Genomic DNA, 27455 nt, shown 5'->3' with positions numbered 1-27455 from the left:
GGTCACCATGACTTATAGACTAGTCTCTTGATAAACCAATGTCCAGAATTAAGAGACTGAAGAACAGGCTGGTGTGTTGGGCTGGGTTAAGGAATCAGGTGGCTCCTACCTACTCCCCAGGCCAAGCGGTGGTCGGCCTCTTGGAGGCAAGTCTCCGGGGATTCAATTGTACTCCACCATCTTTGACACAGAATGGCCCTTTAATTATCCAGTCCTCCTGACCATCAGTCCTTGCCTTTTTGGCAGGAGCCACAGGCTCTAGAGACTGTGAGACCTGTCAGGCCACTTCAGTGTCAAGAGTGTGACAGCTGGAGGACTGGGGCAAACTGAAGAATGAAAGTCATTCTCTGCCTCTGAGAACAAGGGGAACAGCCATGGGTAAGAAGAGAGCCTACTGAGGCGCCAACATCTCATTTCCCTGTGTTTGCTTTCTGGTTCCTCATTGTGGTCCCATGCTCTGACCTCCGATCTAAGGCCATTTTTAGAACAGAAAAAAATAAATCTATTCTGTAGAGACGAGTGGTTCCCAAAAGGTTTTATTTCCTTTCTGAATCAGGTTCAGCCTCACAGAGCTGCACTTTCAATTTCTGTAGCCGTACTGTTCCCTGACCACTCAGAGGTCCTCCAGAGATGCCCCCCTCTATTCCAAGAGCCCCCAAAATGATGTCGAGTGACTACAAATAAGTTTTTGGTACTTTCCAAAATTAAACTATTTCCTTTGGTAAATTTCCAGCGAATGAGCTCACTAATCTGAAAACAGGATGTGGCACATGAAGAGTGAGGTCAGACTGCCTGCCTTTCACTTACACTGGCTTAGGGCAGAGAGGGAGGGCCGGGCAGGAGAGAAGTGGGACCAGAGAATGGCTCTTATAGGCCCCACATCCTTAAGCAACTCCATTTCAGGGACTGGACTGAGAATCGATGAATCTTTAAGTCAGAGATGGAAGGAACTTTTTGAATTCTTTGGTCTTAGAAAAGGCCACTTGTGGTCAGCCTCCTACAGGATTGTCTCCAGGAGGCTCCTGGGACCTCTGTCCTCAAGCAGGTATCTCCCTTCCAGGTGGAACCCCGAGGTCCTCCTGTGCCAGAGCCTCTCTCCTTCCATCTGTGCTGCTGCCCCAGCCTGTCTGCCTGAAACTGGAAGACAGCAGCTCAGCCTCTAGCGGGTGAGAGACTTAGGTACACCCCAGGTTAAAAGAGAAAAGCAGAAGGTTGTTCCCAGTTCTAAAACTCCACCTTAGAGTCCAGACAAAACAGGGATCATAACACACAAAGGGAGTTTCGTGGGTGTCCCTAGGAAGGTCAAACAAAATCAGCAAGGTGGGCGGCCTCCTCCACCCTGGGCAGTCAGATCCGCAGGAATTAGAGGTCTGATAAAAGAGGAGACCTGTCAAATCAGTGATTCGCAAAAAAAAAATATGTTTTTTACCGTTTAAACTCATATTCTACACCAACGCTAATTTCCATAACTCTTTTGATTCCTGTACATAAATTCATGGGGAACAAGTAGCCGTGGGTGTGCGTGCACACCCGCGGTGTTTGGATTAAAAAGCAGAAACGATTCCTCCGTACAACCAGATTTGTAGATGCGCAGCGCCTAAGGGCGGGCTGCGTCCTGATTGCGGCCACTGTCTAAACTTGGGCGAGCCTGGCAGTGCCCCGGGCTCTCTGCAGGAATCCGCGAGCCGGTGAGACTGGGGGTGGGGGGGTGGGGGAATTCCCTCCGGCGAGGGGCCGCGGCGGGTCCAGATCCCCGGGGTGGGCTGGTGTCCGCGGCGGGCGCTGCGCTATTAAGTAAGTGCCGTCGCTGCACCGGGCTGGCGCGCGGAGGAGGGGACTGACTACTGCCAACGGGGGCTCGGTGCCGGCCGCCGGCCTCAGTTTCCCCATTCCGGGAGCGTCCGCCCGGCCCCAGGGGCGGCCCCGGAGCGAGCGGGGGCTGTGGGGACCGCGGCTTCCGCCACCCTGGCCACGTCCTGGGCCGCCCACCGGAAGCTCCCGGCCGGTGGCGGGGAGGTCGTGGCGACGCGGAGGTTGGTGGCCTTCCCCCCCAGCCCGGGACCGCGGGGAGGCTCCGGCCCCGCCAGCCGCGCACGCCCCAGCTAGCGCTCGCACGGGCGGGGCTCCCCAAGCGCCGGCCTCGCCGCGCCGGACCCCGGTACCCGCGCTGCCAAGCCGGTCCCCAACTCACGGTCCCGGCCCTTCCTGCGGGCGCCTGGGGCACCCCTGGGCCCGTTTGTCCTGAAACAGACTCGGGCTGGTGTTTCTGCGGAGCTCTGCGCGCATCTGAAATTGTGACTGCGGTGAAACGACAGTCACCTGCCCTGGGGGGCGTATGGGCAGGGCTGGGGGCGACAGACTGGCCACCGGCATCGCGGAGCCGGGCCGCAGGGGCTGGGGCGAGGACAGCGGGGCGCGGTGGGATCGAAAGCCCCGCGCCCGAGGGTGGCCCCTGACACTTGCCAAGGGAAGCGGAGTCTGGGCCCAGCGCGCCCCAGGACCAGTGGGGAAGGTTGGGGCACGAGACGCTGGGGACTCCGGGTGCGCGGATCTCCGTGGGTGGATCCACGGAGAAGAATCGATGGAGGCTCAAGGTGGTAGGGAAAGTGGGCCAGGAGACCGACGGAGAGCAGCCAGAGACACAGGGAGGACTCCATCCAAAGGGGTGCGGGAAGCCAGGAAGGAAAGGATTCCGGAAGGAAGGGCCGAGAGCAGTCAGTAATCTTGGGGAAATGGTTCCCAGGAGACTCAGGCACCTGTGTAGACAGTCTTTTCTAGAAGGTCTGTCGAGAGGGGAGAAAAAAAAATAGTTGTGAGAGGAGGATTTGGAATGAGGGTTAACAATTTTAAAGCATATGTGATTAGAGCAAGGCTCTGGGCCCAGGCATGCCCTGGAAGCTACTGAACTGAGGACCTTGTGCTTCCTAACCTCTATTAACCTGCGCTAATTAACCCGAGTCACTGATTAACCTCTCCCCTCACTCATCTGTAAGATGAGGATAATGGTGATAATATGTGCCTGGGAGGGGGCATGTGAAAATTAAATGAGATGGTGTATGTAAAATACTTAACAGTGCTAAAAAGTAATGCCTTTATTTTTTTTTTTAACTTATTAGAGCAGCTCGGGCATATTTTGATGCTGTTGGGATGGTGCAGCTAGAGGGAGTGGATGACAACTGGCCTGTCAGAGGGGACAGAAAGGGATGGAAGCTGCATGGAGAGAGAAGGCTTGGGTTCCTCTTCTATCCCAAACCAAGGGAAGGAGGGGCAGGTGGGAATGGAGGAAGTTTGCATGTTGGGGCATGCAGTTAAGTGTCTGATAGTTTGAACTAGAGTGGTGGGCTGAGAGTGCTGGGCAGGCTCAGGTGAGGGTGGAAGTCCTGATCTACACTTCGGCCATAGGACACAGTGACCTCTTTGCCAACAGCCCCTGGAAGCCCAGGAAAGGTGGGCCGTTGGGTTTATCGAGGGCAGGATGACAACATCCAACCTGCCTTGCCCACTTGGGAGGCTCAGATTAAGTTGACAGATGTAAAAATACTCTGTGTAATTTACCATTTTCATCTTCTTCCCCGATTTTGAGGAGTCAAGGGGCTATGGCCCTAATATGAGTAAAATGTCAAAGCCTTCTGAGCACATCACTTGGACCATGAACTGTGTTCTACTCTCACCCACCAGCTCATTCACTCATCATGAACATTTGGGTGAAGCGGTATCACTATCCCCATTTTTATAGATGCAGAAACTAAGGTTCGGGGAAGTAAAGCCCTTGTGTAAGGACTCTTAGCTGGTAAGTGGTAGATCCAGGATCCCAACTCAGGTCTGTCTGACCTCAAAGCCCCCGACTGGAAATCACTTTGAATATGTGCAGAACCCCAGTGGCAACTCAGTGGAATAGACAGATGTGCAAGGGTCATCTTTTCCATTGATCAGCGAGGGGAGCTCGGCTTGGAGGCTCTACCCAGTTGCCTTGCTTATGACTCTTCTGTGGCAGAAGAACTCAGACCCTGGAGACCCACAGCCCTGGTGCGAATCCCACTCCACCACTAGAGACTCTGTGACTCCAGACCAAGCATCTTGCTTCTCTGAACCTGTGTGTGACTGCAGAGGCATTCCCAGCAGGTTGTTGTATGGATTGGAGGGAGCAGACTGCCCAGCACACAGTGGACGCCAGGAGCACGGTTCCCACGGTCCACTTTTCCTGCAAATGTGTCTACATTGGCTACTGAGCCCCACTCCCTAAGATCTTTATTTGTTTAGTGCTTTCTTCTCAGAGCAGGGAAGTGGTGGCGCCTGACCCGAGCATGTAGCCACCTATGACTTCCTGAGTGGGGCTGTGGGGAGAGGGCCCAGCGGAGTCTGAGGTCCAAGGCCTTGGACTTCAAAGAAGGGGAGGGCTTTGTTTGTCACTGTTGTGACTGGTGCAACATGCCACCGGCAGGGTTGGGCTGTCAGAAGAATTTCTGCTCCCTCTTCTAGGCTTAGTCACAGAGTTGCCAAATCCTAAAGCCCAGAGACAGACCACCGGTTGAAACTTGCTTTTTTTTTTTTTTTTTAAACAGATGGGGTAACCAAGACCTACAGTGAGAAAGTGACTTTTCCCTGAGGTCACCCAGGTAAAAGTGACAGGGCAGAGCTAAAGGACCTTGAACCTGAATTTGGGACCAGCCTCCAGGACCCTGGGGATTTCCACCAGAAGGTGAGCACCCCACTGAGAATTTTACACTGCTCAGAGGTCCCAGGGGACAAGACAAGTGGCCAGCTGTGGCTTCTACCGATATGCCCCAGGGAGGAGGCAGAGGAAGCCAGCAGCAGCCTGCGGTTCTCAGGGGAACTCTGGCTCCTGAAAGTCTGTGACATGCTCCTTTTTCTCTGACTCGTTCTCTTGCTCTTTCTCACTCTAAAAAAATGACTGGAGACTCCTGAAGCCTTTGGTCACCATGCAGGGGATTTTTCTCACCACGAAGGGTAATTCCTGCTCCATCCCTGCTGTGACTCAGCTGTGACGTTGAACTACACACAGCCAGAGAGGAAAAGATCAAATCACCAGAGACTCTGCTCACCAGAGAGGGTGGCCCAGGCCAGAACCCTCCTCTCCTCTCCCCACGGACTCCACAGGGCTGCCTTCTGGCCTGGAGCAGCTTGCACGGCCCCCGAGATGGCCTCCAACTCGACCAGCAGCCCCCACCAGGCCCCTGATGAGAATGAGTTTCCCTTCGGGTGCCCTCGCACTGTCTGCCAGGACCCACCAGAACCCAGGGCCCTCTGCTGCACAGCCTGTCTCTCTGAGAACCTGAGGTGAGGGGACGAGAAACAGAGGGTGGGCAGGACGAAGGTGTTGGGGAGGGACCCCTGATGGAAGGGAGGCTGAGAGGAGCCAGGGACGTGGGACAAGTGACTGTACCTCTCTGGGCCTCAGGGTCCACACCCTTTTCTCCTTGATGCTGCCCCTGTGGCTGTGGGTAGAAAGAGAAGTAGCCACAGAAAGATTTCAGCCCCACAGCGTCCACACTCCAGGCCTACCTCTGCACTCACTGTGGGGCCCGGGGCAAACTGCCGGCGTCTGTGAGCCCCAACTTTCTTGTCTGTAAAGCAGTTTTCTGCCTTGCAGAATTGTTACAAGACCTCATGAACAATCCTCAGATAAGCTCTTCTAATATTGAGCATTCAGCTCCTTGGTGAATGACAAATGGTTCAACAAATATCTCTCAGAACTTGGCTGGAAACCCCTTAAAGGGGACAAAGATAAGATAAAAATACCTATCTATGTAGACATTTATATTTAAAATTTGAACAACTCAGAAGTGTATGACATCAATAGTACATCAGCATCTTGCCTTAAGCAACTGTTATGCACCTGCTGTATGCCAAGTATTCTTTCCTTATGCCCTCAGAACAACCTCGAGGGGTGAGTACTATTATAATTCTGTTTTACAAATGACGATCCTGAAGCCTTGTAGAGAGATGAGGTCAGCTTGCCCCAGGTCAGTTTCCTGGCATAAATGTGCTCTCGAGCAGCCACATGCTGTGACCATGACCTTTTCTTTGGGACTTTTCAGCTTAAGGTGGGAAACCTGAATCAAGCTGAATGAAAATTTCAAATGTGACAGAGAAGAGGGAGGCAGGAGGTGTGGGAAGAGGGCAGAAGGTCCCAAGAGTGGTAAGGGCAGGTGGGGAAGGGAAAGGCACAAAGCCCCTGAGCACAAAGAGGCTTCTGTCCTGCTCAGAACTCATTCCACCCTTGGCCCATCCACAGGCCTCCAAGGCCTCAATTTTCTCACCTGTAAAATGGGTTAAGTCAGTAAAATTCACTGAGTCAAAAATCACCTGGGGACTTCATAAAGACACAGGTGCCCATGTGCGACCCAAGTCAGAATCGGACACCCTGTCCTAACTCCACGCTAGATGATAACTAAGACCCCCTTCTTGATCTAATAGGCCATGATCATCTGTAATCACCAGATATAAGAAACCAAAACGCAATAGAAAGTGCTGAGAAGAGTGACTTAATTACATGTCCTCAGTCCCTGTCTGAATTCCCAGAGCCAGTTATATTTTGGAATTCAGAATTTTTTCACATTTTAGAAAAGCAAGTCAGTGTATTATGTAATTCTTCCAGCAGGGATAGGGGCATCACCCTGTAATCAAGCACTTTGATGTTTCTACAGTGAAACATACAAGTAGTCACACCAAGTGGAACGAGCAAGGGTCAGTTCAGGTCAGGTTTGGCTGCCAAAGAATTTTCCCACAAACCACAGAAAAACACTGGTGCCCCAGGCTTTGGAGGTTTGAGAATGGCGGCTCCAGGATTCTGGACCTGTGTGACCGCTGCTGTCAGCTACCATGCTGGGCAAGGCCTGGGCTTTTGGAGCTGCCAGCAGAGTGAGTGGTGCAGGGAGTGGACGCCACACTCAGGGCATTTGCTCGTGTCTCCCCAGGAACAGCCCAGATGGGATCTGTCCCAAATGCAGAGGGGACAACCTCCAATCTGAAAGCCCAAGGAGCCTTCTGACTCAGGAGAAGGTATGTTGGCACAGCCAGGAAAGAGCATCTGTCTGTTCTCTTGATTTGTTCAGGTTGAGGCCGATGAGGCAGCTGCCCAGCTGTCCCTTGACAGGTGCACCCTCTTTTATCTTGAGTCTGGACTGAATTCACTTTATGAGCAGCGAGGAGATGGGCGTTCACCGTGGGGAAGTGTCTTCCCCAGAGCCACCCGGCTGGTCTGTGATAGAGTTAGGCTGAGAACCACGGTCTAGACCAGCCGTCCACAAACTGTGGCTCCGGTGCCAAATCCGGCCACCACCTGTTTTTGTACAGCTCAAAAGCTGAGAATGATTTTTATATTTTTAGGTGGTTGAAAAAAAATCAGAAGAAGAATGGTATTTGGGGATCCATGAAAAGGACATGAAATTCAAACCACTGTGTCCATAAAGTTTTATTGTCCATAAATAAAGTCACACCCACCCATTTACATATTATCTGTGGCTGCTTTCTCCCTGCAATGGCAGAGTATTTGCCACAAGACTTTGAAGCCCAAAATATTTACTCTGAGGCTCTAATGGAATAAATTAGCCAGCCTCCTGATGTAGGGATAGACCGTTATCAGCCCCCCCCCCCTTAGGCTCTGCCAAGCTGTGCTTCTAGAAGTAAGAGACACCTTTAAAATGGGAGGGGTGAGGAGATGTTCTCAGACACCACCATCTAGAACTCTGCCCCTGCAAACTAGTAGAACTCTCCCGGGTACCTGCACAGCCCAGAAGTTTCCATATCCCATCCACCGGTTTATGAAAAAAATTTTTAAAATAAGCATGGTGGGCTGAGGTTGTAGCTCAGTTGGTAGAGCGCTTGCCTAGCACATGTGAGGCACTGGGTTTTATCCTCAGCACCACATAAAAATTTTTTTAAAAAGGTATTGTGCCCATCTGCTATAAAAATATTTTTTTAAAAAATAAGCATAGTGAATTTTTATAAAGCTAAATTATCTCCATTTATAGAATCAACTGTACTCTGTGTCCTTCCTGTATATGTCTTTGTATAAACAAAATTCAATAGTAGATGATAGTTTTTGGGTAAAACCTTTACCAGGTACAATAAAAAGATAGCGATCTTTATGTTAATGTAATCTCCCAAGTAAAGCAACAAAACTCTCGTGGGCCTGTGAATGCAAACAGGTAGGAATCGCTGCTCAAAATCCAACCCCCTCATTTATTTGTGAGACCCGTGGCCCACTGGGGAGTCTCAGTGACCATCCTCACTGTCCCTCTGTGGGACAGATGTCTGGCTGCTTTTAGACAAAGCTCCCTTCTGTGGAGATCAGGAGTCTGGCATTTGAAGATGGTTTGGGATCATTTGCTGCATGGCTGGAGGCAAATCCCAGGCGCTGTTTCTTCTTCTGTAAAGTGAAGATGTCAGGTTGGTTCTGCGGGGCCTTTGCGGTATCTGTGATGTCCAGGCTATGGGTCAGCAGCTGCCCGGGAGCTCTTCTTTGCATTTGCTGAGCCAAAGGCTGGTGCGTCTCCCTTCTCTGTGCTGGTTGATTCCTGATGTTCAGAAAGTTCGGGGGAAATTCCTGCCCTACCCCGCTCTGGCTTGGAGGGCTTTCCCGAACCTTCCTCAGCAGCCCTCCTGTGGCAGGATCAGGTACACTTTCTTGGGCAGTGTAGGAAGGATTAATTTGAACCACTGATCCATGGGAGAACTTCCTGAGCCTCCTATTTGGCTGTCGTGCTGGAGAGAGGCTTAGACTCTGGGGACTCCGAGGGCCCTGCACAACGCAGTGTGCAACTTGCTGCCTTGAACTAGATGGCGAGATGTTTGTGGTGGAGCGACGGGTGTTCCAACAGGCTCTGGGCATAGGGGCGAAGGCCTGTTAAACGCAGGCAGACCCCCCTCCCTTCTGGCTTCCCCACCCAGTGCAGCCGTCTCTGCCCCACTGAGAAGGAGCTGGTGGGGCTGAGTCAGTGGGCTAATCACCTGCACAAAGCCACAGAGTGGAAAGACTAGGGACTCCTCTGGCTCCTGCCCCGATGGGAATTTTGAGGGACTTTTGACCAAGGGAAAGCAGGTGGTTATCAGTGGATACTTTGCATCTGTGGTGATGCCTAAGTTGGCCTGTGTATCTGGGGGAAGCCAGAAAGTGGAGACAGGGTAGAGGGACCGGGCTGGAGACTAGGGGAGTGAGGCCCAAAGGTGCCCACCCCTGCAAACATGCCATCCGCTTATCAGCTCATCTGCATCCTCTGACTTATTAGATGAATACCTCCCTCAGAGGGGCCCAGAGTCCTGCACCGGCACCTGGTGTAAGTCACACGTATTAGAGGGTTGACGTGACCTGGTTAGAGACTTGGTTCTTGCCTGGAGTCATCTTTCTGAAGAAATAACAATGAAGTAGGGGACGAACCAGTGAGTGGAAAAGAACTCTGTGTGCCAAACCCCCACGATGGGAGTGTTTCTCTCGCTCCCTTCCCTCTCTGACCCATTCACGAAGGTCAAAAGCAAGCTGGCATCTGATGCCAGGGGCTTGCAATAGTGCCTAACTTTTTCTAGAGTCTGAAGATGGTAGGCGTCTGAGCTGTCTAGTTCAGTGTCCACACCGTGCCAGACCCCTGCCGTGAGGCTTCATGTCCTTCCAAAGACAGGGAGCTGCTACTCCATGAAACCTCTCCACGCTGGGGACTCTGACAACTGCAGTGATTTTTTTCTTTACTTTTGCTGAGCTAAAATCTGTCTCCTGTGAGGGCCACAAAAGGCGAGTCAGCCTCCTGACCCAGGGCCCTTCCTGATCTGGGGTAGACACATACCACATCCCTGTTGCGTCTGTATGCCTCTGGGGCAAATGTCCTCCATCTGTCCCCTGAAGTGTGATGCCTGGACATGAACCCCTGACAGTTTACGTCTGTAAGCTCACTGACCAACGGGCATCCTGTGTGGTGTGTGGTGGAGGCATGTTCTCTATGCGGTCTCCAAATGGGGGCTTACCCATACCCCCAGAATGTGTTGTGCGTGCGTCAGCCTTAAGTGCTAGAACCCACTGAGTGCTGTGGAGGTCAGGATTGGCTAGGGCCACCTTTGACCAGGAGAATCAGGCAGGGCTTCCTAGAGCTGAGGATAGCAGAGAGGGAACTGGCCCAGTTATAGAGGAAGGGCAGGAACAGGCAGCAACAGACAGCCAAGTCCCCCTGGAGCTAGGGTGCCTCCTGGTCAGCACCAGCTGAGGTGAGCAGAAACACACACACACACACACACACACACACACACACACCCAGCCCTGGGCCTCCAGATCCTCGGCCAGTCTCTGTGCCCAGTCTAGGATGGTGGGCAGCACCTGGCACATGCAGAGCCTCCTTGTTCCACACAGTGGCTGCACAGAGGTGGCCCTTCAGCTCCTGGCACCCTCCTAACACATTCTTGGGGGCCCCCAGGTCCCTGAGTGTGGGCCTCCACGGGGATCTTCTGTGACCCAATCTCAAAGGGCCCGGTACCAGGCTGGTGGGGAATACCCACACCCAGAGGCTCCTCAGACACAGAGGGCACGGGCTCCCCGGGGGCTGGCCTTCTGTTTTCTCTCTTTCTGTTTCCTCCTCAGAGGAAATTCCACTGCCAACTTTATGTTGAGCAATTTGCAAGCGGCGAGGCCATTCACGTCGGGTCCACTTGTGGCTCCAGGCGTACCCTGTTATTCCTCGGCAACCCTCTGTGCCACTGGTCCCTGCCTTCAGGTGAGGTGAAGGCTCCGTGATGGGGAGAAAGGACCTGGATGTGGCCCTCAGGCTCTGGGCTGTACTCACCTGGCCCTGTTGCCTCCTGTGAGTCCCTGACCCCCCGTCCTCCTCAGAGCCCTGTCCCTCTCGCAGTGCTTAGGCCCCCAGAGCTACACAGCTCTGAGAGAGCAGCAGCCTGGCCAAGGCTTGGAACTGTGGGAGAGAAAACCCAGACTCAGCTGGCGGCTCAGCCCAGTCTCAGTCTACGCCAATGACGGTGCCAGGACCCACAAGACAGCATGCAGAAATGCCTCCGTCCTCTGTCATTGCAGGACGTTCTGGGTACGCACACATCTAGGGACGTTCTTACCCATCTGAAGAAGTCTGATGGAGTTTCATAGAATTAGTTGTCACAAGCTTTGAGTCGTGGGGGTTAAAAGAGATGCATGTGCTGCTGGGTTGAGGCCGGTCATCTGCAGGAAGAATGTTAACACCAGTCATGCTACTGCTGATGGCTCACATTTATTGAACGTGGCACAAGGCAGAAAAATGTGCCCGGGACGTCGGCATCATGATCCCTGAACCTGTCGATGGTGCTCGTGGCTGTTCTCTACTAGGGCCGCCTTGACTCAGCACCAAGACGGGGTGGGCAGACCCCGGGCCTTTGTGCTCTGAGCTCTGGAGGCTGTGAAGTCCCAGACAAGGTGCTGGCGGGGCTGGATTCCTCCGTGGCCCCTCTCTGGTCTGTAGGTGGCCATCTTTACTTAGTCTTCTGCGTCTCAATGTCTCCTTCTGGTAAGGGTACGAGTCCGATAAGGCTGCACCGTATGACCTCATTTTAGCCTGTGGCCCTGTCTCCACAGTCTGACATGCTGGGGGGGGGGCAGCTAGAACCCCAACATGTGAATGGCGGGGGCCCCTCAGCTCATGGCAGTGGCAAAAGAAGGCTGTGGCTGTGATTAGATGCAGGATTCGAGGTGGGGCAATTACCCCGGGCTCCCTGCGTGATCACAGGGGTCTTCCCAAGAGGGGGATGAGAGGCAGCAAGCCAGGCTGTGCACCGGCTGTGAAGGTGAGGGAGGGGACCCCAAGCTACGGCTTGAAGCTACGGCAGCTGCTGAAGCTAAAAAAAATGAAGAAAATAGACTCCCCACTACCACATCCAGAGGAAACGCAGTCCTGCCAACACCTCAGTGTTAGGACTTCTGGCCTCCAGAACTGTAAGATAATAAATTAGTGTTGTTTTAAACCATTAAACACTCATGGTATTATTTTGCACTAGATAACTGATGCTAGCACACAAGTGTAGTATCTCATTTAATCTTCACAATGACTCTAAAGGCAAGCACTGTGATCCCCATGTCACAGATGGGGAAACTAAGACAGAGAAGTTAATGACTCTCCCAGGGCCACCTGGCTAGCATGTGAAGTGACAAAACAGGCTGCAAACCCCAACCCACACCCCTAAGCCCTTACTCTCTGAGGAGGGAGTGATGGCTGATGAGACAGGGCAGCCTGGCTGATCTCCGAGGCCCCTCGAGTCACCCTGCCCCTCCTCCTCCAGGATTCGACTGGTCACAGCCCACACCTGTACACACACGTCATAGTGCTACCCTGATGTCCGCTTGGTGTTTGACCCCCAAGCTGGCCTCCCTGCTCATCCACACCATCAGGGCTCTGCCACAGAAGGACACACCTCACTCAGGGGAGGCTTCAGATTCCACTGCCAGCGTGGCCACTGTCACCTTCTCACCCCTCTAATGACTCACTCCAAGCTTCAACCTTAGAACTGCAGAGGCTTTGAATCGTCGATTCGCGGAAACGCAGACCCCGAGATCCCCCAGGTCATGTGCCCAGCTCCCGGGCCCCTCGGTATCAGGCTCCTGGTTCCCACCTGTCATCAAAGGGACCTGTGAGGAGAGGGGGGCTCTGTTGCTGGGGGCTCTCCCACGAAGCATCTGTTTTCTTTTTTTGGCTGGGAACAATTTGTCCCTGAAGCCCAGGACGGTGGGGCAGGGTGGGCCCCGACTGGTGGTGCACAAGCCCCAGGCCAGCTGCTCATGACGCCCACAGCCCTCTGCTGATTTTCCTGGTGCACAGGGATGACTAGTGTCCTCCTCTGTTCTTCCAGATCCCCTTTCACTGTGCCCCACAGACTTGTTCCTTCAAATCAAAATAATAAGCTGTTGAAAAGTTGAGCTATTATTTACATGCAGTCAAATTTACTTGTTTTAAGTATACAGTTTGATGAATCCTGGTTAAAGCATAACACCATCTTAACGGTAGTTCTGCCCTGGGAAAAGCTGTCCGTGTCCTTGTGCTGTCTCCTCCCAGCTTGGATCAGCAGCCCATCTAATTTCTACCACTGTAGCCTGTTTTTTTCTAGAATCCCTAAGAATGGAATCAAGGGCCCTGGTGGGGGGCATGCACCTGTAATCCCAGCAACTTGGGAGGCTGAGGCAGGAGGATCACAGGTTGGAGGCCAGCTTTGGCAACTTAGCAAGATACTATCTCAAAAAACTAAAAGGACTGGGCAGGTAGCTCAGGGGCCGACCACCCCTGGGTTCAATCCCTAACATCAGGGGAAAAAAGAGAGTAGAATGGTATGTCATCTTTTGTGTGACTTCTTTCATTTAGCGTAATGTTTCAGGGTTCGCCCATGTTGATTCCTCTGTCACTATTCAATTCCACCTGGTGGATGAGCAGTGTTCTGTAGTATGGATGCACATTTTATTAATCTGTTCACCACTTGGTTACATCAGATTGCTCACAGTTCAGGTCTGTTCTGAGCAGAGCTATCAAGAACATCCTTGGGCTGGACGTAAGTTATCTTAGAAGGATGGTTCAGCCTGATAAGATGCCTCCACGGTGTCTGAACCCAGCAGCATGAGAAAATTCTCCTCGCCAAGACTCGATCTCATCACAGCTTAATTTCATCTGCTCTAGCAGGTGGGGAGTGGCATTTCACCGTGGTTATAATTCGCCTTCTCTGATGACTGGTGACACAGAGCGTCTTTTCACAGGCTGATTCGTCACTCATACGTCTTCTTTGGTGAAGTAGCCATTGAGTATTTTGCCCCCAGACCAGCGGGGGAGACCACACAGTGAATGATGAGCACAGAGCCGTCCGTGTACCAGGGGTCCTGGTGCTGCTGAAGATGACAGCAGGGGCCCTGGTTCTGTTTTGAAGGAAGGTCATAAAAGGGCTGCGGCTCAGAGGGTGGAAAGGAGTTGTCCAGGCAGAGGGAACAGCATGTGCAAAGTCATGTGCCCAGCCTACCTCCTGCCCTGATGGAGCCTGGTGCTGTACTGAGAGCACAGGGATCCCCATAAAATGTCCTCAGTGACACCGTTATTATTTCCAGGTTCACCCTGAGGTGGCTAAGGCTGGAGTCGGGTGTCCCTTTGGTGCTATTGGCTGCTCCTTCAAGGTAAGCATCTGCGTGTGTCCACTGTGGTCGTGTCCTCTGGGTCTCCCTTCTTGAACCCCTCTGACATTTTCCTATCACATCAAGCTGCTCCTCTGGATGTCCCTTACACCAGTGACTTTCCAAATGACAGGTCTCTCTGTTAAGTCATCATAGTGCTCGGGGAAGTTCTTAATGTCTCACCCAAACTTTGCTGCAGGTCATGAAAGTGACCCCCACGCCTCTCTCCATGGTCCTGACTTGGGATTGTGTGGCAGGGGAGGATGGCTCTGTAGAGGCTGGGAGGCATGTGGCTCACCATGGGCGCGTCTGGTGCCGGGTCCTCCTGAATCCCTCCCACGGCTCCGAGAGCCACTCCCCTGGGCTGGGGAAATGGGTCTGACTTCCTGGGTGCCCTTTGATGCCAGGACCCTCCTGGCCCATCCGCCCCTCTCCAGTGATGGCCTCTGTCTCGGCAGGGGAGCCCGCAGGCCGTGCAGGAGCACGAGGCCTCCTCCTCCGCCAGCCACCTGAGCCTGCTGCTGGGGTTCGTGAAGCACTGCAAGGCCCAGCTGGGCCCTGGCCTGGGCTCTGGGCCCATGGCCCTGGAGCAGAACCTGTCAGACCTGCAGCTGCAGGCGGCCGTGGAGGTGGCGGGGGACCTGGAGGTGGACTGCTACCGTGCCCCCTGCTCCGAGAGCCAGGAGGAGCTGGCCCTGCAGCACTTCCTGAAGGAGAAGCTGCTGGCCGAGCTGGAGGAGAAGCTGCGTGTGTTCGAGAACATCGTTGCCGTCCTCAACAAGGAGGTGGAGGCCTCGCACCTGGCCCTGGCCGCCTCCCTCCACCAGAGCCAGCTGGACCGTGAGCACATCCTGAGCCTGGAGCAGAGGGTGAGCATGAGAGGCCCTCGGGGTCAGCTCAGGGAGGCCCCTGCCACCCATCACCAGAGCAGCAGGCCGGCCTCCCCCTAACATTCACAGAGCAGAGGCGCCCCGTCTCCTGGGCCCCAGGACCTTCCAGGCAGAGCCCGGGGTCAGAAGCCCCAGTCAAGGTCAACCCCGACCCCATCCAATGCTTCAGTTCCTTTGCGGGGCTGCTCCTGGGATAGGGTGCTCCCTCCGGCTCCGGGCAGCTCATTCTGTTGCTAGACACTTTTCACTAAGAGAAAGTTCTTCTTTCTACTAAGCTCATGTCTCTGTGTCTCCCCTGCACTGTTCCTAGCCCTTCCCCCTACCCTGGGTCCACAAAACAAGTTCAGCTTCAAGTCCCTTCAGAGATGGATAGTCAGTGACTATGTCCTAACCAGCCTTTCCTTCCTGAGGCCAAATGCCCAGGGTCTCTCCTGTCCTTCAGAGCCTACTGTTTCCTGTGGTCTTCATATGCATGGGCTCAGTCTCTAAAGGATCATATTTGCTTGGAGCCAATATAATGGTCCCAGGTCCCAAATATAGTGGTCCCAGGCCCCAGACTGACTCCAGATAATCCACCCATCTGTCTCCTCCTTTATTCCAGAGCTTATACTTTTCCTGTCATATCCAGTCACTATGCTAATGTTGCTTTTTATTTTGTAGCAACACTGCATCATTGTCTCTACTGAGGGAGGCCTGGATTTTAGTTTTGGCTCCACTACTAACTTGCAGAGTAGCTCTAAGCAAGTCACTTTCTCAGAACCTCAGCTTCCCCATCAGTAAATCAGGGGTTGAATTTTCCTTAAGGGCCCTCACTTCAATTCCTGGCTCCCTCACCTGAGGATAGTTTTGTTCTTTCAGATTTCGTTGGGCAATCGCACTAGCAAGGCTGGGCACTGCTTAGAGTGGCCAAACAAAGCCTTTATTTATGGAACTTGCCGCAGGGAAAAGGTACATCTCCTGAGGACCTTGTCTTCTCCCCAGCAAACTTCCTGGCTGCCCTTTTACAGGCTGGCCCCTGCCACATAGGAACACGGATGAAGTGAGCCTAGGCCCAGCTGGTCGGAAAGGCAGGCAGTCAGGCCTCCCAGACCACGGTCAGAGCCTTCTGAGAAAGTGGAGGAGAGGCCAGCTGAGCGAGGGCCAGGGGCGAAGGCCTCCCCAGGAGGGGCCAGGGGAGCTGCTTCCTGATGGATGACTAAGAGTCGGCCCCTCGCAAAGGAAGGGAAAGGGACTCCTGGCAGGAGACGTGCCAATGCAGATGTGTGTGCCCCGGGGGGTGGGGAGCAGGACAGCAGGTCAGGGGCATGTCCGCTCCACATCCCCATGCCGGGCTCCGGTGTCCCTGCCTGACTGGGCTTCCTGCAGGTGGTGGAGCTGCAGCAGACCCTGGCCCAGAAAGACCAGGCTCTGGGCAAGCTGGAGCAGAGCCTGCGCCTCATGGAGGAGGCCTCCTACGACGGCACCTTCCTGTGGAAGATCACCAACGTCGCCAGGCGGTGCCATGAGTCCGCGTGTGGCAGGACCATCAGCCTCTTCTCCCCAGGTAACAGGGCACAGTGACCAGGTGGGCAGGAGCCAGTGCTGAGACAGTCCACGGGGCCCAATAGGCCAGGGCCCAGGATCATGCTGGGACCAGGGACAGTGGGCATGCTGTGCCCTGACCTCTGGCCCTCAGCCACACACAGCAGTCAGTGGTTCTGAAAATAGGAATAAAAATCGTTAACCCGGAGGCTTTCTGTGTGAAAGAAAGGGCAACGTGAGCCACAGCCCGTGCAAATGAGGGGGATACTGTGGGACACCCCCCCCCACCGCCATGGAGAGCCCTGGTCTGCAATTAGACAAGGAGGGAACTGGGTCAGACCCGCTCGCGCTGGTGTCCGGTTGGTCTGACTGTGGGCAGCTCTTGCGGGTGGGTGGTGTGAGGGGAGCCATTCTTGCTCACTGCTGGGCCCTGGGTTTCCTTAACTCACTGACGTCTGTCGCTGTAACAGTACATGTCCTGTGCATGTAACGCTCCCATTCCTGTATACGTGGCTTCGGCCCCATCTGCACTGCACCGTGTGCTGGGGACTGGGCCACCACTGAGAACCTCCGTCACCTGGTGCCCGTTTCCTCGACATCATTCCGTAGTTGGACAAACTGAAGCCCAGGAAGGCTAGATCCCACCAAGGCTGTGCAGAAGCCAGATGTGGAGCGTGTGCTTCCCCCTCCCCACCCCACCCCCCGCCATGTCACTCCTGTGTGTCCAAGTGATCAGGGAGGGGCCAGGAAGGAGGAGGAGTCCCACCAGTCACCTGCGAAGCTGCTTCCCCCAGGAGACTGGGACAATGGCGAGGCAGCAGAGTGCTACCCCCCAGAGCAGGACCAGGTCCCAAAGCCGTTTCTTCTGCAGGGTGGACCTCTTCATGGGGTAGCCTCCTGCCCCCATGTGAGGCTAGACCTTTCCTCCTCCATCTTTCCACAGAGGGGACAAGCCAGCCTGCCTCTGGCTTCCTGCTCCACCAACACCCGGTGATGAGTCAGACCGTCAGCCCGCCCCTCCTCCACCACTTCCCGCCTGCCCCACACCCTGCCTCTGCCCAGGGAGGTGCCACCAAGCTGCCAGCTGTGGGAACTGGTTCCGATGGGATGGCCTTTAGAGCTGCCCAGAGCGAGAGCCCAGCCATTGGCCTAGGACAGCAGAAGGGACCAGTGTTGGGAGGTGGGGTCCTGCTCTGCCCCCAGCACCCAGTAGTCACGGCAGCCATTCTCCTTCGCGGGCTGGTCTCCTGGATCACACGCGGGCTGGTGAGAGCAGGGTTCTCCAAGAGGGTCCTAGAGCCAGAGCTTATTCTCTGGTATCCTTGGAGAGTTTATCAGAGTGCAGTTTCTCCGTCCTCACCAACACCACAGAGCCAGAGCTCAGGGCGGCCCTGCGTCTGTGATACAGAAGGCCAGCTGACAGCCATTAGGCTGCCCCACCTCGGGGAGCCCATCCCTCTTTGACTCGCTCATTGAGAAGGCGGCCGGGCTCCCAAGGAGCTTGCCTGGTTCTGAGCTGCTGACCCTGGGTGCACCTAACCGCAGTGCCCGGGTCTCCTCCTCTCCACCTCCGGGCTCTGCTGACCCCTGCTCTGCCTTGCAGCCTTCTACACTGCCAAGTATGGCTACAAGCTATGCCTGCGGCTGTACCTAAATGGGGACGGCACCGGGAAGAGGACCCACCTGTCACTCTTCATCGTGATCATGAGGGGGGAGTACGATGCTCTGCTGTCCTGGCCTTTTCGGAACAAGGTATGGGCCTGGGCGAATGTGGGGGGAAGGGCAGACGACCTGTTTAGCCATGAACTGGCCGAGTGACCTGGGCACGTCCCCCCCCCCCGCCCCGTGTTTCCAGTTCCCCCTATTTTAAAACAAGAAGCTGAGTTTGGATCTAGTCAAGGCTCCCTCCAGCTCCTGAGCCCAGCAGCTAAAATGTCCAGAACAGTGAGCTCCCCAAGGGCAGGCGTGAGCGAGTGGAATTCACAGGGTGGTCTGATAAGGAAAACGTCCAGGAGGAGGTGCTCTGAGGCTAGGACGGAGGTGGATTCGCCGCCACGGTTAAGATGACCAAAATCCAGAACACTGACACCACCACATGCAGGGGAGCCCATGCCATGCTGGTGGGAATACAGAATGGCGCGGCCACTTTGGAAGACACGATCCCCCCAGTCATGCTCCTCGGTGTCTGCCCAGGGGAGGTGAAAACATGTCCCGGATGTTCATAGCACCTTTATACCTTACTGCTGACACTTAGAAACAAGCAGGGCATCCTTCAGCAGGAGAACGGGCCAGTGCCTATCCAGACAACGAAGCATTGCTCCGTGTGCATGCGCTGTCCAGCCACGGAAGGACGTGGAAGCCTAAGTGTGTGTTGCTGTTCAAAGAAGCCAGTCTTGAAAAGCCAGTCGTACTGTCTGATCCCCACTGTGGGTCATGAAGACAGGAAAAAAGATCAGTGGTTTCCGGTCGGTAGGGGAGAAAAAGGAAGGAAGAGACAGAGCCCAGAGGATTTTTGAGGCCCACAAAACTATTCCATATGATACTGTGATGATGGACACACGTCCTCTACACTTCTCAAAACCCACAGAATGCACCACACCAAGAGTGAACCCTAATGTGAACCACGGGCTCTGGTGGCCAACAGGTGCTCGAGCAGGTTCATCTTTGGTAGCGGGTGCACCTCTCTGGGGCAGGGTCTTGATAGCAGGAGAGGTGCCAGTATAGTGCTGGGGATGAAAAATCTCTGCACTTTCCACTCAGTTTTGCTGGGAACTTAAAACTGCTCTAAATAATAGTCTATTAAAAATGTTTAGGGCTGGGATTGTGGCTCAGCGGTAGAGCACTCGCCTAGCATGGGCGGGACCCGGGTTCAATCCTCAGCACCACATAAAAATAAAGGCATTGTGTTGTATCCATCTTCACCTAAAAAAATAAATTTAAAAAAAAATGTTTAAAGGAGGGTCAGGAGAGGCTGGGTATCCCGGCAGGTGAACAGCAGCATCTAGTGAGGGGAGGTGTCAAGGCTGCAGAGCTCAGCTGAGGGAGGGAGCCAGCCAGGTGGGTCTGGGTACGGTCAGTAGGCAGTGGTTCCCAAAGCTACTTTGGACGCTTTTTAAAAACACCAGCACTGAGACTCGCTCCAGCAAGTGGTAAGTGCTGAGCATCAGGACGGTTAACCCGCCCCGAAGGGATTCTAACCTGCAGCCAAGGTAAAGAACTACTTCAGTAGGAGAAGCAGCTTCAGTTCCCGACAGACATTTCAGGGACATGTGCCAGGGAGAGGGGTTCATCTGCTTCTTAGGAGAGCACACATCTGCTCTGTGAATACCAGAATTTGGGTCAGTGTCACTGGGCTTTGGTTGACAGCCCTGTCTGTTCCTGCCTCTCTGCTTGGACCCAGAGGTTCCAGCTGTGGTTGATGAGTCAGAAGTTTCTGAGCCATAGGGCACATTTAGGATACTGAGTCCAGCCTCCTGCCCCACCTTCAGCCCCCAACGGCCCAGTAAACCTGACTGTGGCATTGGGACATCCTCCAGCCTGCCTGCTGGGTGGGACAGCTGATCCGAATCCTAGGACAACCCCTGAATCTCCCCAGAATACCAGGTGCTTCTGTTTACAGGGGTCATGCTGTACCCTGAGAGTGTCCTTACATGGTTTCTTTGACTCTAGTCAGACCCAGCTAAGTGTCCCTGGGGCCACACAGGCAACCGGCACAGACCCCCACCTGGGCCTCCAAGCCCCAAGGCTGCCCAGGCCTGATCTCTCACCTGTCCCTGCCCTGCAGGTCACCTTCATGCTGCTGGACCAGAACAACCGGGAACATGCCATTGACGCCTTCCGGCCTGACCTGAGCTCAGCGTCCTTCCAGCGGCCTCAGAGTGAAACCAACGTGGCCAGCGGCTGCCCGCTCTTCTTCCCCCTCAACAGGCTGCATTCGCCCAAGCACGCCTACGTGAAGGACGACACCATGTTCCTCAAGTGCATCGTGGAGACCAGTGCTTAGGGCAGGCGGGGCCCCTGAGGGAGGACCAGCTGAGACTGGGGGCCTGGCACCCACCACCCTGGGACACAGGATGATCCAAGACTGACATGATCTGTGCAGGACCGGCAGGTTCACCGTGGCCGCTGTCAGGATGGGCTGGGCCGTACAGGCAGAGGACTAAAGGAGGCGGGCGGGGTGCTCCCGTCCTTGCAGCCCGTGCAACACTGGTAGGCCCAGGAGCGGCTGCACCCTGAATGTTGATGTACCCCGAGGGGCGCCCAGTGAGCCTGAGCAGAGAAGCTTGCAGGATAGGAGGGTCTCTGCAGGGCCCCAGTGGAGAACTGGCCACATGCTGTCTCCCTGCTCAGGGCCAGAACAAGGACCAGGGGAAGGGGCAGGAGCCAAAGTGGGTTCAGTCTGTCCAGACCTGGACTGAAGCCCTCGTCACCAGAGGACCACGTGAGGGAAAGGGCATCAGCCTGGAGGCTGCATTTGCGGACCTTTAATGTTTCTTAGAACCAAGGAAGCCCCATTCCACACCTGCTGGCCCAGGGCAGCCGAGTGCCGCAGAGACTCCTGGGAACATTCAGGAGCCTCCCGCCCTTGGGTCCCTCCGTCACCTTCAATGCCACCAGGCTGGCTGAGCTGGCCCACACCTCCCCCTCCCCTGGGGCCTGGAAGCTCGGTTTCCCCTGTGAGCAGACACAGCCCCTGTGCCTGGTGTCTCCACCAGCCAGAGCCCCCCTTCCCTTCATAAGACCAGGTCACTGCAGGCCCCGGGGAGCAGCCGTTGAATGTGGAGAAGGGCAGGGGGCAGAGACCGCTTTCCACTTCCCCCGCCTGGAGGCCCTCACTATCCAAGTTACTCACTTCTCAGGTTTGACTAATCAGGACCGCTGGGCACCGGGCAGAGGTTGACCTTTTAAATGTGTATAACAACCAAAGAAAGAATGTTTTTTCAAATCTCTTTGAGGTTTTCATCCAGTATACGGTCGTGGTCATCCCAAGCCACACATGAGAAGGCCGTCACTGAGCTGGAGGTGGTACGGCCAGTTTTGCGGGTGGCATCAGAGGCCGCTGTGCCACAGGCACATGCCCCCTCGGCCTCAGTCTTCTCCTTTCTGTAATGGGGAGACCCTCCCCAGCCTGCCTCCCGTGGTGGGTTCTGTGATAATGCTCCAGGCAGGTGACACACAGGAGGGGCTGGAGAGAGGAGCCCCTGCAGCTTCCTGCCTGTCACAGTGGGTTGGTGGCCCTGGCTTGTCTTCTCGCCTCCCAGGGGCCCTGAGACTTCCCATGCCACTTAGGGCATCAGGTCAGGCCCTGACCCCTCACCCCTGCAGCCTCCCCGACGGCTTACTGGGGCTGCAGTTGACTTCAATCCTCAGGGCTTTGGGTTCTCATCTGTGAGATGGGTCATTTGCCTGCCTGTTTCCCCTAGCGCAGGGTCGGGGAGTCAAAAGACCTGACAAGAGCAATTTTAGGGGAGGAAAAGCGCATTTGGTGCTGTTGGTTTCAGAGGTCTCAGCTCCGTCCCTCTGCCCGAGGTGATGCAGAGCATCATGGTGGAGGAGAGCAGCTCAGGACATGGCAGCAGGAAGCAGAGAGAGACTACTCTGTTCACCAGGGACAAAATATATACGCCAAGGGCATGTCCCCAGTGCCCCACCTCCTCCATCCACACCCCCCCTGCCTAAGTGACCACCCAGTTAACCCATTCAGGTGGATTAACACACTGATTAGCTTAAGGCTCTCCTATCCCAATCCCTTCACCTCTGAATGCCTCACTGTTGTCTATCACATGAGCTTTGGGGGACCACCTCATAGCTGAGCCGAGGCACGGACATCCGGGACGGTAAGGTAAAAGCTCCTCTCTTGCTTGTCCTCCCTGGGGAGTTACCTGTCTGTCCCCATGCACATCTGGTGGGGGTGAGGGCAGCCTCATGGCCATCAGAGTGTTCAGTGTCCAGAGACTCCATCCTCTCTGCTATGGACTTGGCCAGTCACCTGCCATCTCTGGACTCCACTGTGGACGGTGGGCGGTGGCAGATGCAGGCCAGCTGCACTGACCTCGCCGGAGTCTGGGCACTGACTGCTGGACTGAGGGAGGCTTCTTGCCACTGGGAGTGTTGGTGGGGTCTTTGCTCTGCCGAGGCCCCTGCATCTTGGGGAGCTTAGGATCTGGCCCTGCCTGCCCTCACAGGGCCACTGGTCAACATCCTCACAGCCCATGGCTCTGTTCCTGGGGTCAGGATGTGCAGATCACTTGAGACCTTATCCCCAGCCTCAGCCTGGCGTCTGGTCGAGATTGAATGCGTTGGAGTCCAATAGATCCAACAGTCCAGTTCTGGTCCTGGCTCTGTTACTTAGCGTCCTCAGGCAAGTTATGTAATTTCTCTAGGCCTCAGTTCCCCATCTATAAAATGGTGCTAGTAACTTCCACCCTTTCAGGGGTGAGGAGTTGAAGTCAGGCAGTGCACGGCAAGAATTGGTAGAGGTAGCTTGGTGAGCTTTCTAAATGGCATCGACTGTTACTTCCACGGCCACTGTTACCAGTTCAACCCTTGGCCCTCAGCCCACTGATGGGAGCCAGAAATCAAGACCATAACACCCCCCTTCCCAATGGTCTGGCTCTGCCTCCCAATCCCTGCTGACCTCAGGCTGGTCCTTCCCCTTGCAGGGCCTTGGCCACCCGCCTAGATGTAAGAGGGTAGGAACCACAACCTCTTCACCCCAGGCCACAAGAAATGGCCCAGAGCCAGACATTCAGGAAGCAGTGACTAAGGGCTATTCCACAGGCTGGGCACCCAGTCCCTCAGAAGTTGATTCTGCAAAGCCCTGATCTGCAGCTGGCCAAGAGGGAGTAGATGCCCCACCCCTAGGCTGATGCTGCCTAATGGTGAGCTGGGTGGGCAATGTGCCCAGCGCTCCTTTTGGATTGCAGTCAGGTGTTTTCAAAGCCCGCGTGGCCCTGGACCCTGTCCTTCTGCCCAAGGTCTCTTTGCAGGTCAGCCTAGGATGGGGTGGAGCAGGAATGCAGGGTGGGGGTTGGGGGGAAGGAAGGACCTGACAGAGACAGAGCTCCCCTCCTGCTCCTGTCTGGCTTCTGCCCGTGGCTGGCACTGTTCATTAGTGTGGATGACACTTTGGCTCAGCAGTAGTCTGTCTGGGGGCACCTGTGGAGACTGTGAAGTGAGCACCCAGAATCTCAGGCCTGAGGGAGCCTGCAGAGAGTCTCTCACTCCAGCCACCTGCCCACTGGGAGCTGGGCACAGGGAAGGTGCACGAGGAGCTCAGGGGAGCCAGCACCAGGCCCCAGGCTCAGTCTTCTCCCAAGTCTCAAAAGGCTCTGGCCTGATCCTGTGCCCCCGTCAGACCACCTCACTGCCCCACAGGAAGAGCAGAGCTGGGGGAGGGCTGAGCTTTGGGCAGGACGTTTGCCAGGAGGGAAAGCCTGCTAGCTGCTGTCCCCAAGGCTTTCTAGAAGAAGGCAGAGGACCAAAAGGCTCTGTGGGCTTTGCAGGCACCTAAGGTTCTCCAACCTGTCCAGGGCACTGCAGGCCAGGCAGCCGGGGTGCAGTAGTTCTCGCCCCTAAAGGCAGATCAGCCTTGGCCACAGCTAAGCCATAGCTCCAGTGTCGGGTGTCTCTGTGACCCTTTTACACAGCGCTCCATTTCTGGCCCTGTTCGCCTTTTTGCCATGGGGCAGGGAGCCAAAGCTCAGAGAGGGCACGGGGAATGTGGCATGGTGGGACCGGCTGGACTGTCAACTCACTGGGAACCTCTGGCAAGCTCTTCTTTACTCTGGGCCTCAGTTTTCCCATCTGTAAAATGAAGCAGGTGAACCATATGGTCCCTGGGGCCCCTCCTTGAACTGAGGTCTTTTGCACGGGGCAGCAGCACCCCTAACCTGCCACTAGACCTCCTTTATAGATAAATAGGTACCTACACACTGGTGGCTCGATGCAGATTAGCCTAGGCAGGGAACACTCTCCCTGGAGCCTCCAGATGAAGCGCAGCCCTGCAACACCTTGACTTGGGCCCCATAAGTCTCATGTCAGATTTCTGACCTCTCGAACTATGAGAATAGATTGTTACAGGTTTAAGCCCTTAAGTTTGTGGTCCTGTTACAGCAGCCACGGAACACTGATGCCCATGGCGAACTGTGGCTACATCAAATTGAGATGGCGTAAGTCTAAAACACATAAAAGATTTGGAGAACTCCATAGAAAAGAGAATTTAACTTATTGCTTATTTTTTATATTGACATGCTGAAATGATAAAAATTTTGACAGATTAAATATATTATTGACATTAACTTCACCTGTTTTTTTTTTTTTTTAACTTGCCTTCTAGAAAACTTAGATTTACATCTGTAGCCACTGGACAGCCTTAAGGGTCTTTCTCATTGCCTCAGCCAGGAGGAGCAGTGTTCTGCAGCCAGCTCTGTTGGAGCTGGGGATAGGGACCTTCCCTAGGAAAGGAATCCCCCCATCCCTACACCCACTGCAGGTGAGGAGTCCTGCTCCCTACCCCCTCTCCTTCACTCCCATCTGCGTCTGGATCAGGCCATGTCCTTCCAAGATGTGACAGCTATTTTTAGTGCTCACAGCCTCAGCACAGCTGGTTTTGAAGCTTGCTGGATGTGCGCCAGCTCTGGGATTTCCATCTGCCTGCTAATGGGGGTCTTGAGAGAACCTGATTCCATGGCCTGGAGCCTTCCAGGGCCTGTGAGCAAGCTCCCAACACCCTGGCAGGTATAGATGATCTTAAGCCCCAGGTTTTCAGATGATAGAATCAAACCAGGAGGTGGCCAAGCTGGGCTTGGAAGCAAGGTGTTCTAGACTGAGGCTTCCTCCAACATTTCCCAGCGACTGGGGCTGTGGGTGCTGCCCACTTAACTCAGAATGATGACCAGTCTCACGTAGGCTTTCTAAGGGGGTGTTCTATGCCTTGGAAAGTATTCTTCATGTGTGCATGATGCTGGAGATTGAACCCAGGGCCTCGCACAAGCTAAGCATGCGCTCTGCCACCGAGCTACACCCCAGCCTTAGGAAAGCATTCTAAGTGGGACAAGAGCAAGCAATTGATTTGGTGGGTGGGTAGATGAGACTTGGCTTCAGGTTGTACAACCCAACATCTCCAGTTGAAGTGAGTCAGAATAATAAAACGGATCCATACAAACATAATAACTACCCAAAAGCCAGGGTTGCCTGGTTGTGGTTCAGAACCCGAGCCCTGGCACTGGGAAGACCTGGGTTCCCATTCCTGTCTCATCTCCAGCACTCCCTGGCTTGGCTCCTCTAAGCCTCTGTCTCCTCCACTCCACCACTGGCTTGACAGTGGTTAGAGGAGGAAATGAGATCTTGGACAGAAGCGCTTAGCACTGCATCTGTGCTAGAGAGTTCTCAGTAAATACGAGCTATCGTGGGGCCAAGGGTGCAATAAGTGCAAACCACTTGCCCAGCAAATGCAAGGCTCTGGGGTTGATCCCGGTACCACAGGAAAAATCAACTCACAAAACAACTCACGGGGGAGTTGCTGATATTAATGAATTTCACAGACAGAGAAACTGAGGCTGAAGGAAGTGAGGCCACTCTTCAAGGACACACGGCTGGGGAGTTTGGGGGTAACAACTTTAGGAACATGTAACCCCATACACCATGTGATTCACTCACCTACAGTGTGCATTCAGAGGCACAAGGTGTGTTCATAGAGTTCTACACCCAACGCCGCACAATCAATTTAGCTCCAGGGTATGCAGCCAACATTTCCAAATGAAGTGGGTCCAAATAATAAAAAAAGATTCATACAAACACAGAAACTAGATTAAAACCAGGATTGCCTCGTGGTTAAGACCCAAGTGCTAGTATCAGGAAGACCTGGCTTCCCATCCCTGACTCATCATTCAGAGCCAAATGATTTTATACCCAGAGAAACCCTGTACCCTTACCAGAACCCCCCACCCCCCACACACACAGCCCAGCCCCAGCCCCAGGCAACCACCAAGCTATTCTGTGGCTCTATAGATTTGCCTATTCTGCACATTCTTTCACTTTTCAGGATGTTCTCAAAGGTTCATCCATGCTGTGGTGTGTATCTGTACATGATTCCTTTTATTGCTGAATAAAATCCACTGGGGGATAGGCCACATTCACCCTTTCATTCATATATTCTTTATTTATTCAATTTGGCCATTCATGGACATATAGATTGCTTCCATCTCTTGCTTGATATAAATACTGCTACTGTGAATATCAGTGTTCAAGTTCACATGCACACCTGTGTTTTCAGTGCTCTTGGGCACGTACCTAGGAACGGAATTGTTGATTAGCTAGAAACTCCATGTTGAGCCCTTTGAGCTACTGCCACACTGCTCTCCAAGGCGGCTGCACCATTCCTTATTGCCACCACCGGTAGCCTGGGTTTGAAATTCAGTGCTACCCACTGGGTTAAAGTTCTCTCTCTTTTTCTCTTCCTGCCTCTCTCGCTCCCTCTTTCCCTGGTATGAGAAGGAGCTGTGAGCTGGGCATGGTGGTGCATGTCTATAAGCCCATCTACTTGGGAGGCTAAGACAGGAGAATCCCAAGTTCAAGGCCAGCCTCAGAAACTTAGTGAGACCCTATCTCAAAATAAAAAAATAAAATAAAAAGGACTGGGATTGAAGCTCTGTGGTAAAGCTCCGCTAGGTTTAATTCCCAGTACTATGCGCGAGTGCGCACACACACACACACACACACACACACACACACACGCACACACGAGCTGTAAGATGGGACACAAAGAAATGCTGATGTGAACCCTGCCTCCTGCTCCCTTAAAAGAAGGAAGGAGATGGACGTTCTGTTCATGTTTTTTAAGGGACAAATATGTGCAGAGGATTACATGTCTGTAGAGTGGGTACAGCTATGCCCCCTTATAGGGTTGGTACAGG

At 54.1% G+C, this 27455-nt stretch overlaps 1 protein-coding gene across 7 annotated transcripts; it reads left to right on the top strand.

The window, feature by feature from the left end:
* The first annotated feature begins 310 nt into the window (after positions 1–310).
* Traf1 (TNF receptor associated factor 1) lies at positions 311–21507 on the top strand. Of its 7 annotated transcripts, none has more exons than XM_026408645.2 (9): positions 1842–2033; positions 4563–4699; positions 4968–5298; positions 6939–7023; positions 14066–14131; positions 14587–14997; positions 16384–16561; positions 18143–18291; positions 20324–21507. In XM_026408645.2, the coding sequence occupies exons 3-9, from the start codon at positions 5159–5161 to the stop codon at positions 20540–20542; spliced, it is 1248 nt and encodes a 415-aa protein (XP_026264430.1). In that variant the 5' UTR covers positions 1842–2033; positions 4563–4699; positions 4968–5158; the 3' UTR covers positions 20543–21507. The 7 variants fall into 7 exon arrangements, with proteins under 7 accessions (XP_026264424.1, XP_026264425.1, XP_026264430.1 ...); XM_026408643.2 differs by having other exon boundaries at positions 4929–5298; XM_026408642.2 differs by having other exon boundaries at positions 4919–5298.
* The last annotated feature ends 5948 nt before the right edge of the window (positions 21508–27455 follow it).

Source organism: Urocitellus parryii, chromosome 4, assembly GCF_045843805.1.
Source record: "Urocitellus parryii isolate mUroPar1 chromosome 4, mUroPar1.hap1, whole genome shotgun sequence".
In the NCBI taxonomy this organism is placed as follows: domain Eukaryota; kingdom Metazoa; phylum Chordata; class Mammalia; order Rodentia; family Sciuridae; genus Urocitellus; species Urocitellus parryii.
The sequence above is the reverse complement of the archived record's forward strand: the minus strand, read 5'-3'. Positions and strand labels throughout refer to the sequence as shown.

What these genes read in the sequence shown, in the direction of transcription:
- Traf1 (XM_026408639.2), top strand. Translation starts at nt 5,159, where the DNA reads ATGGCCTCCAACTCGACCAGCAGCCCCCACCAGGCCCCTGATGAGAAT. An exon ending in CTATTGGCTGCTCCTTCAAG is followed by an intron (nt 14,132 to 14,586) that starts GTAAGCATCTGC and finishes CTGTCTCGGCAG; the next exon opens with GGGAGCCCGCAGGCCGTGCA. An exon ending in TCCTGAGCCTGGAGCAGAGG is followed by an intron (nt 14,998 to 16,383) that starts GTGAGCATGAGA and finishes GGCTTCCTGCAG; the next exon opens with GTGGTGGAGCTGCAGCAGAC.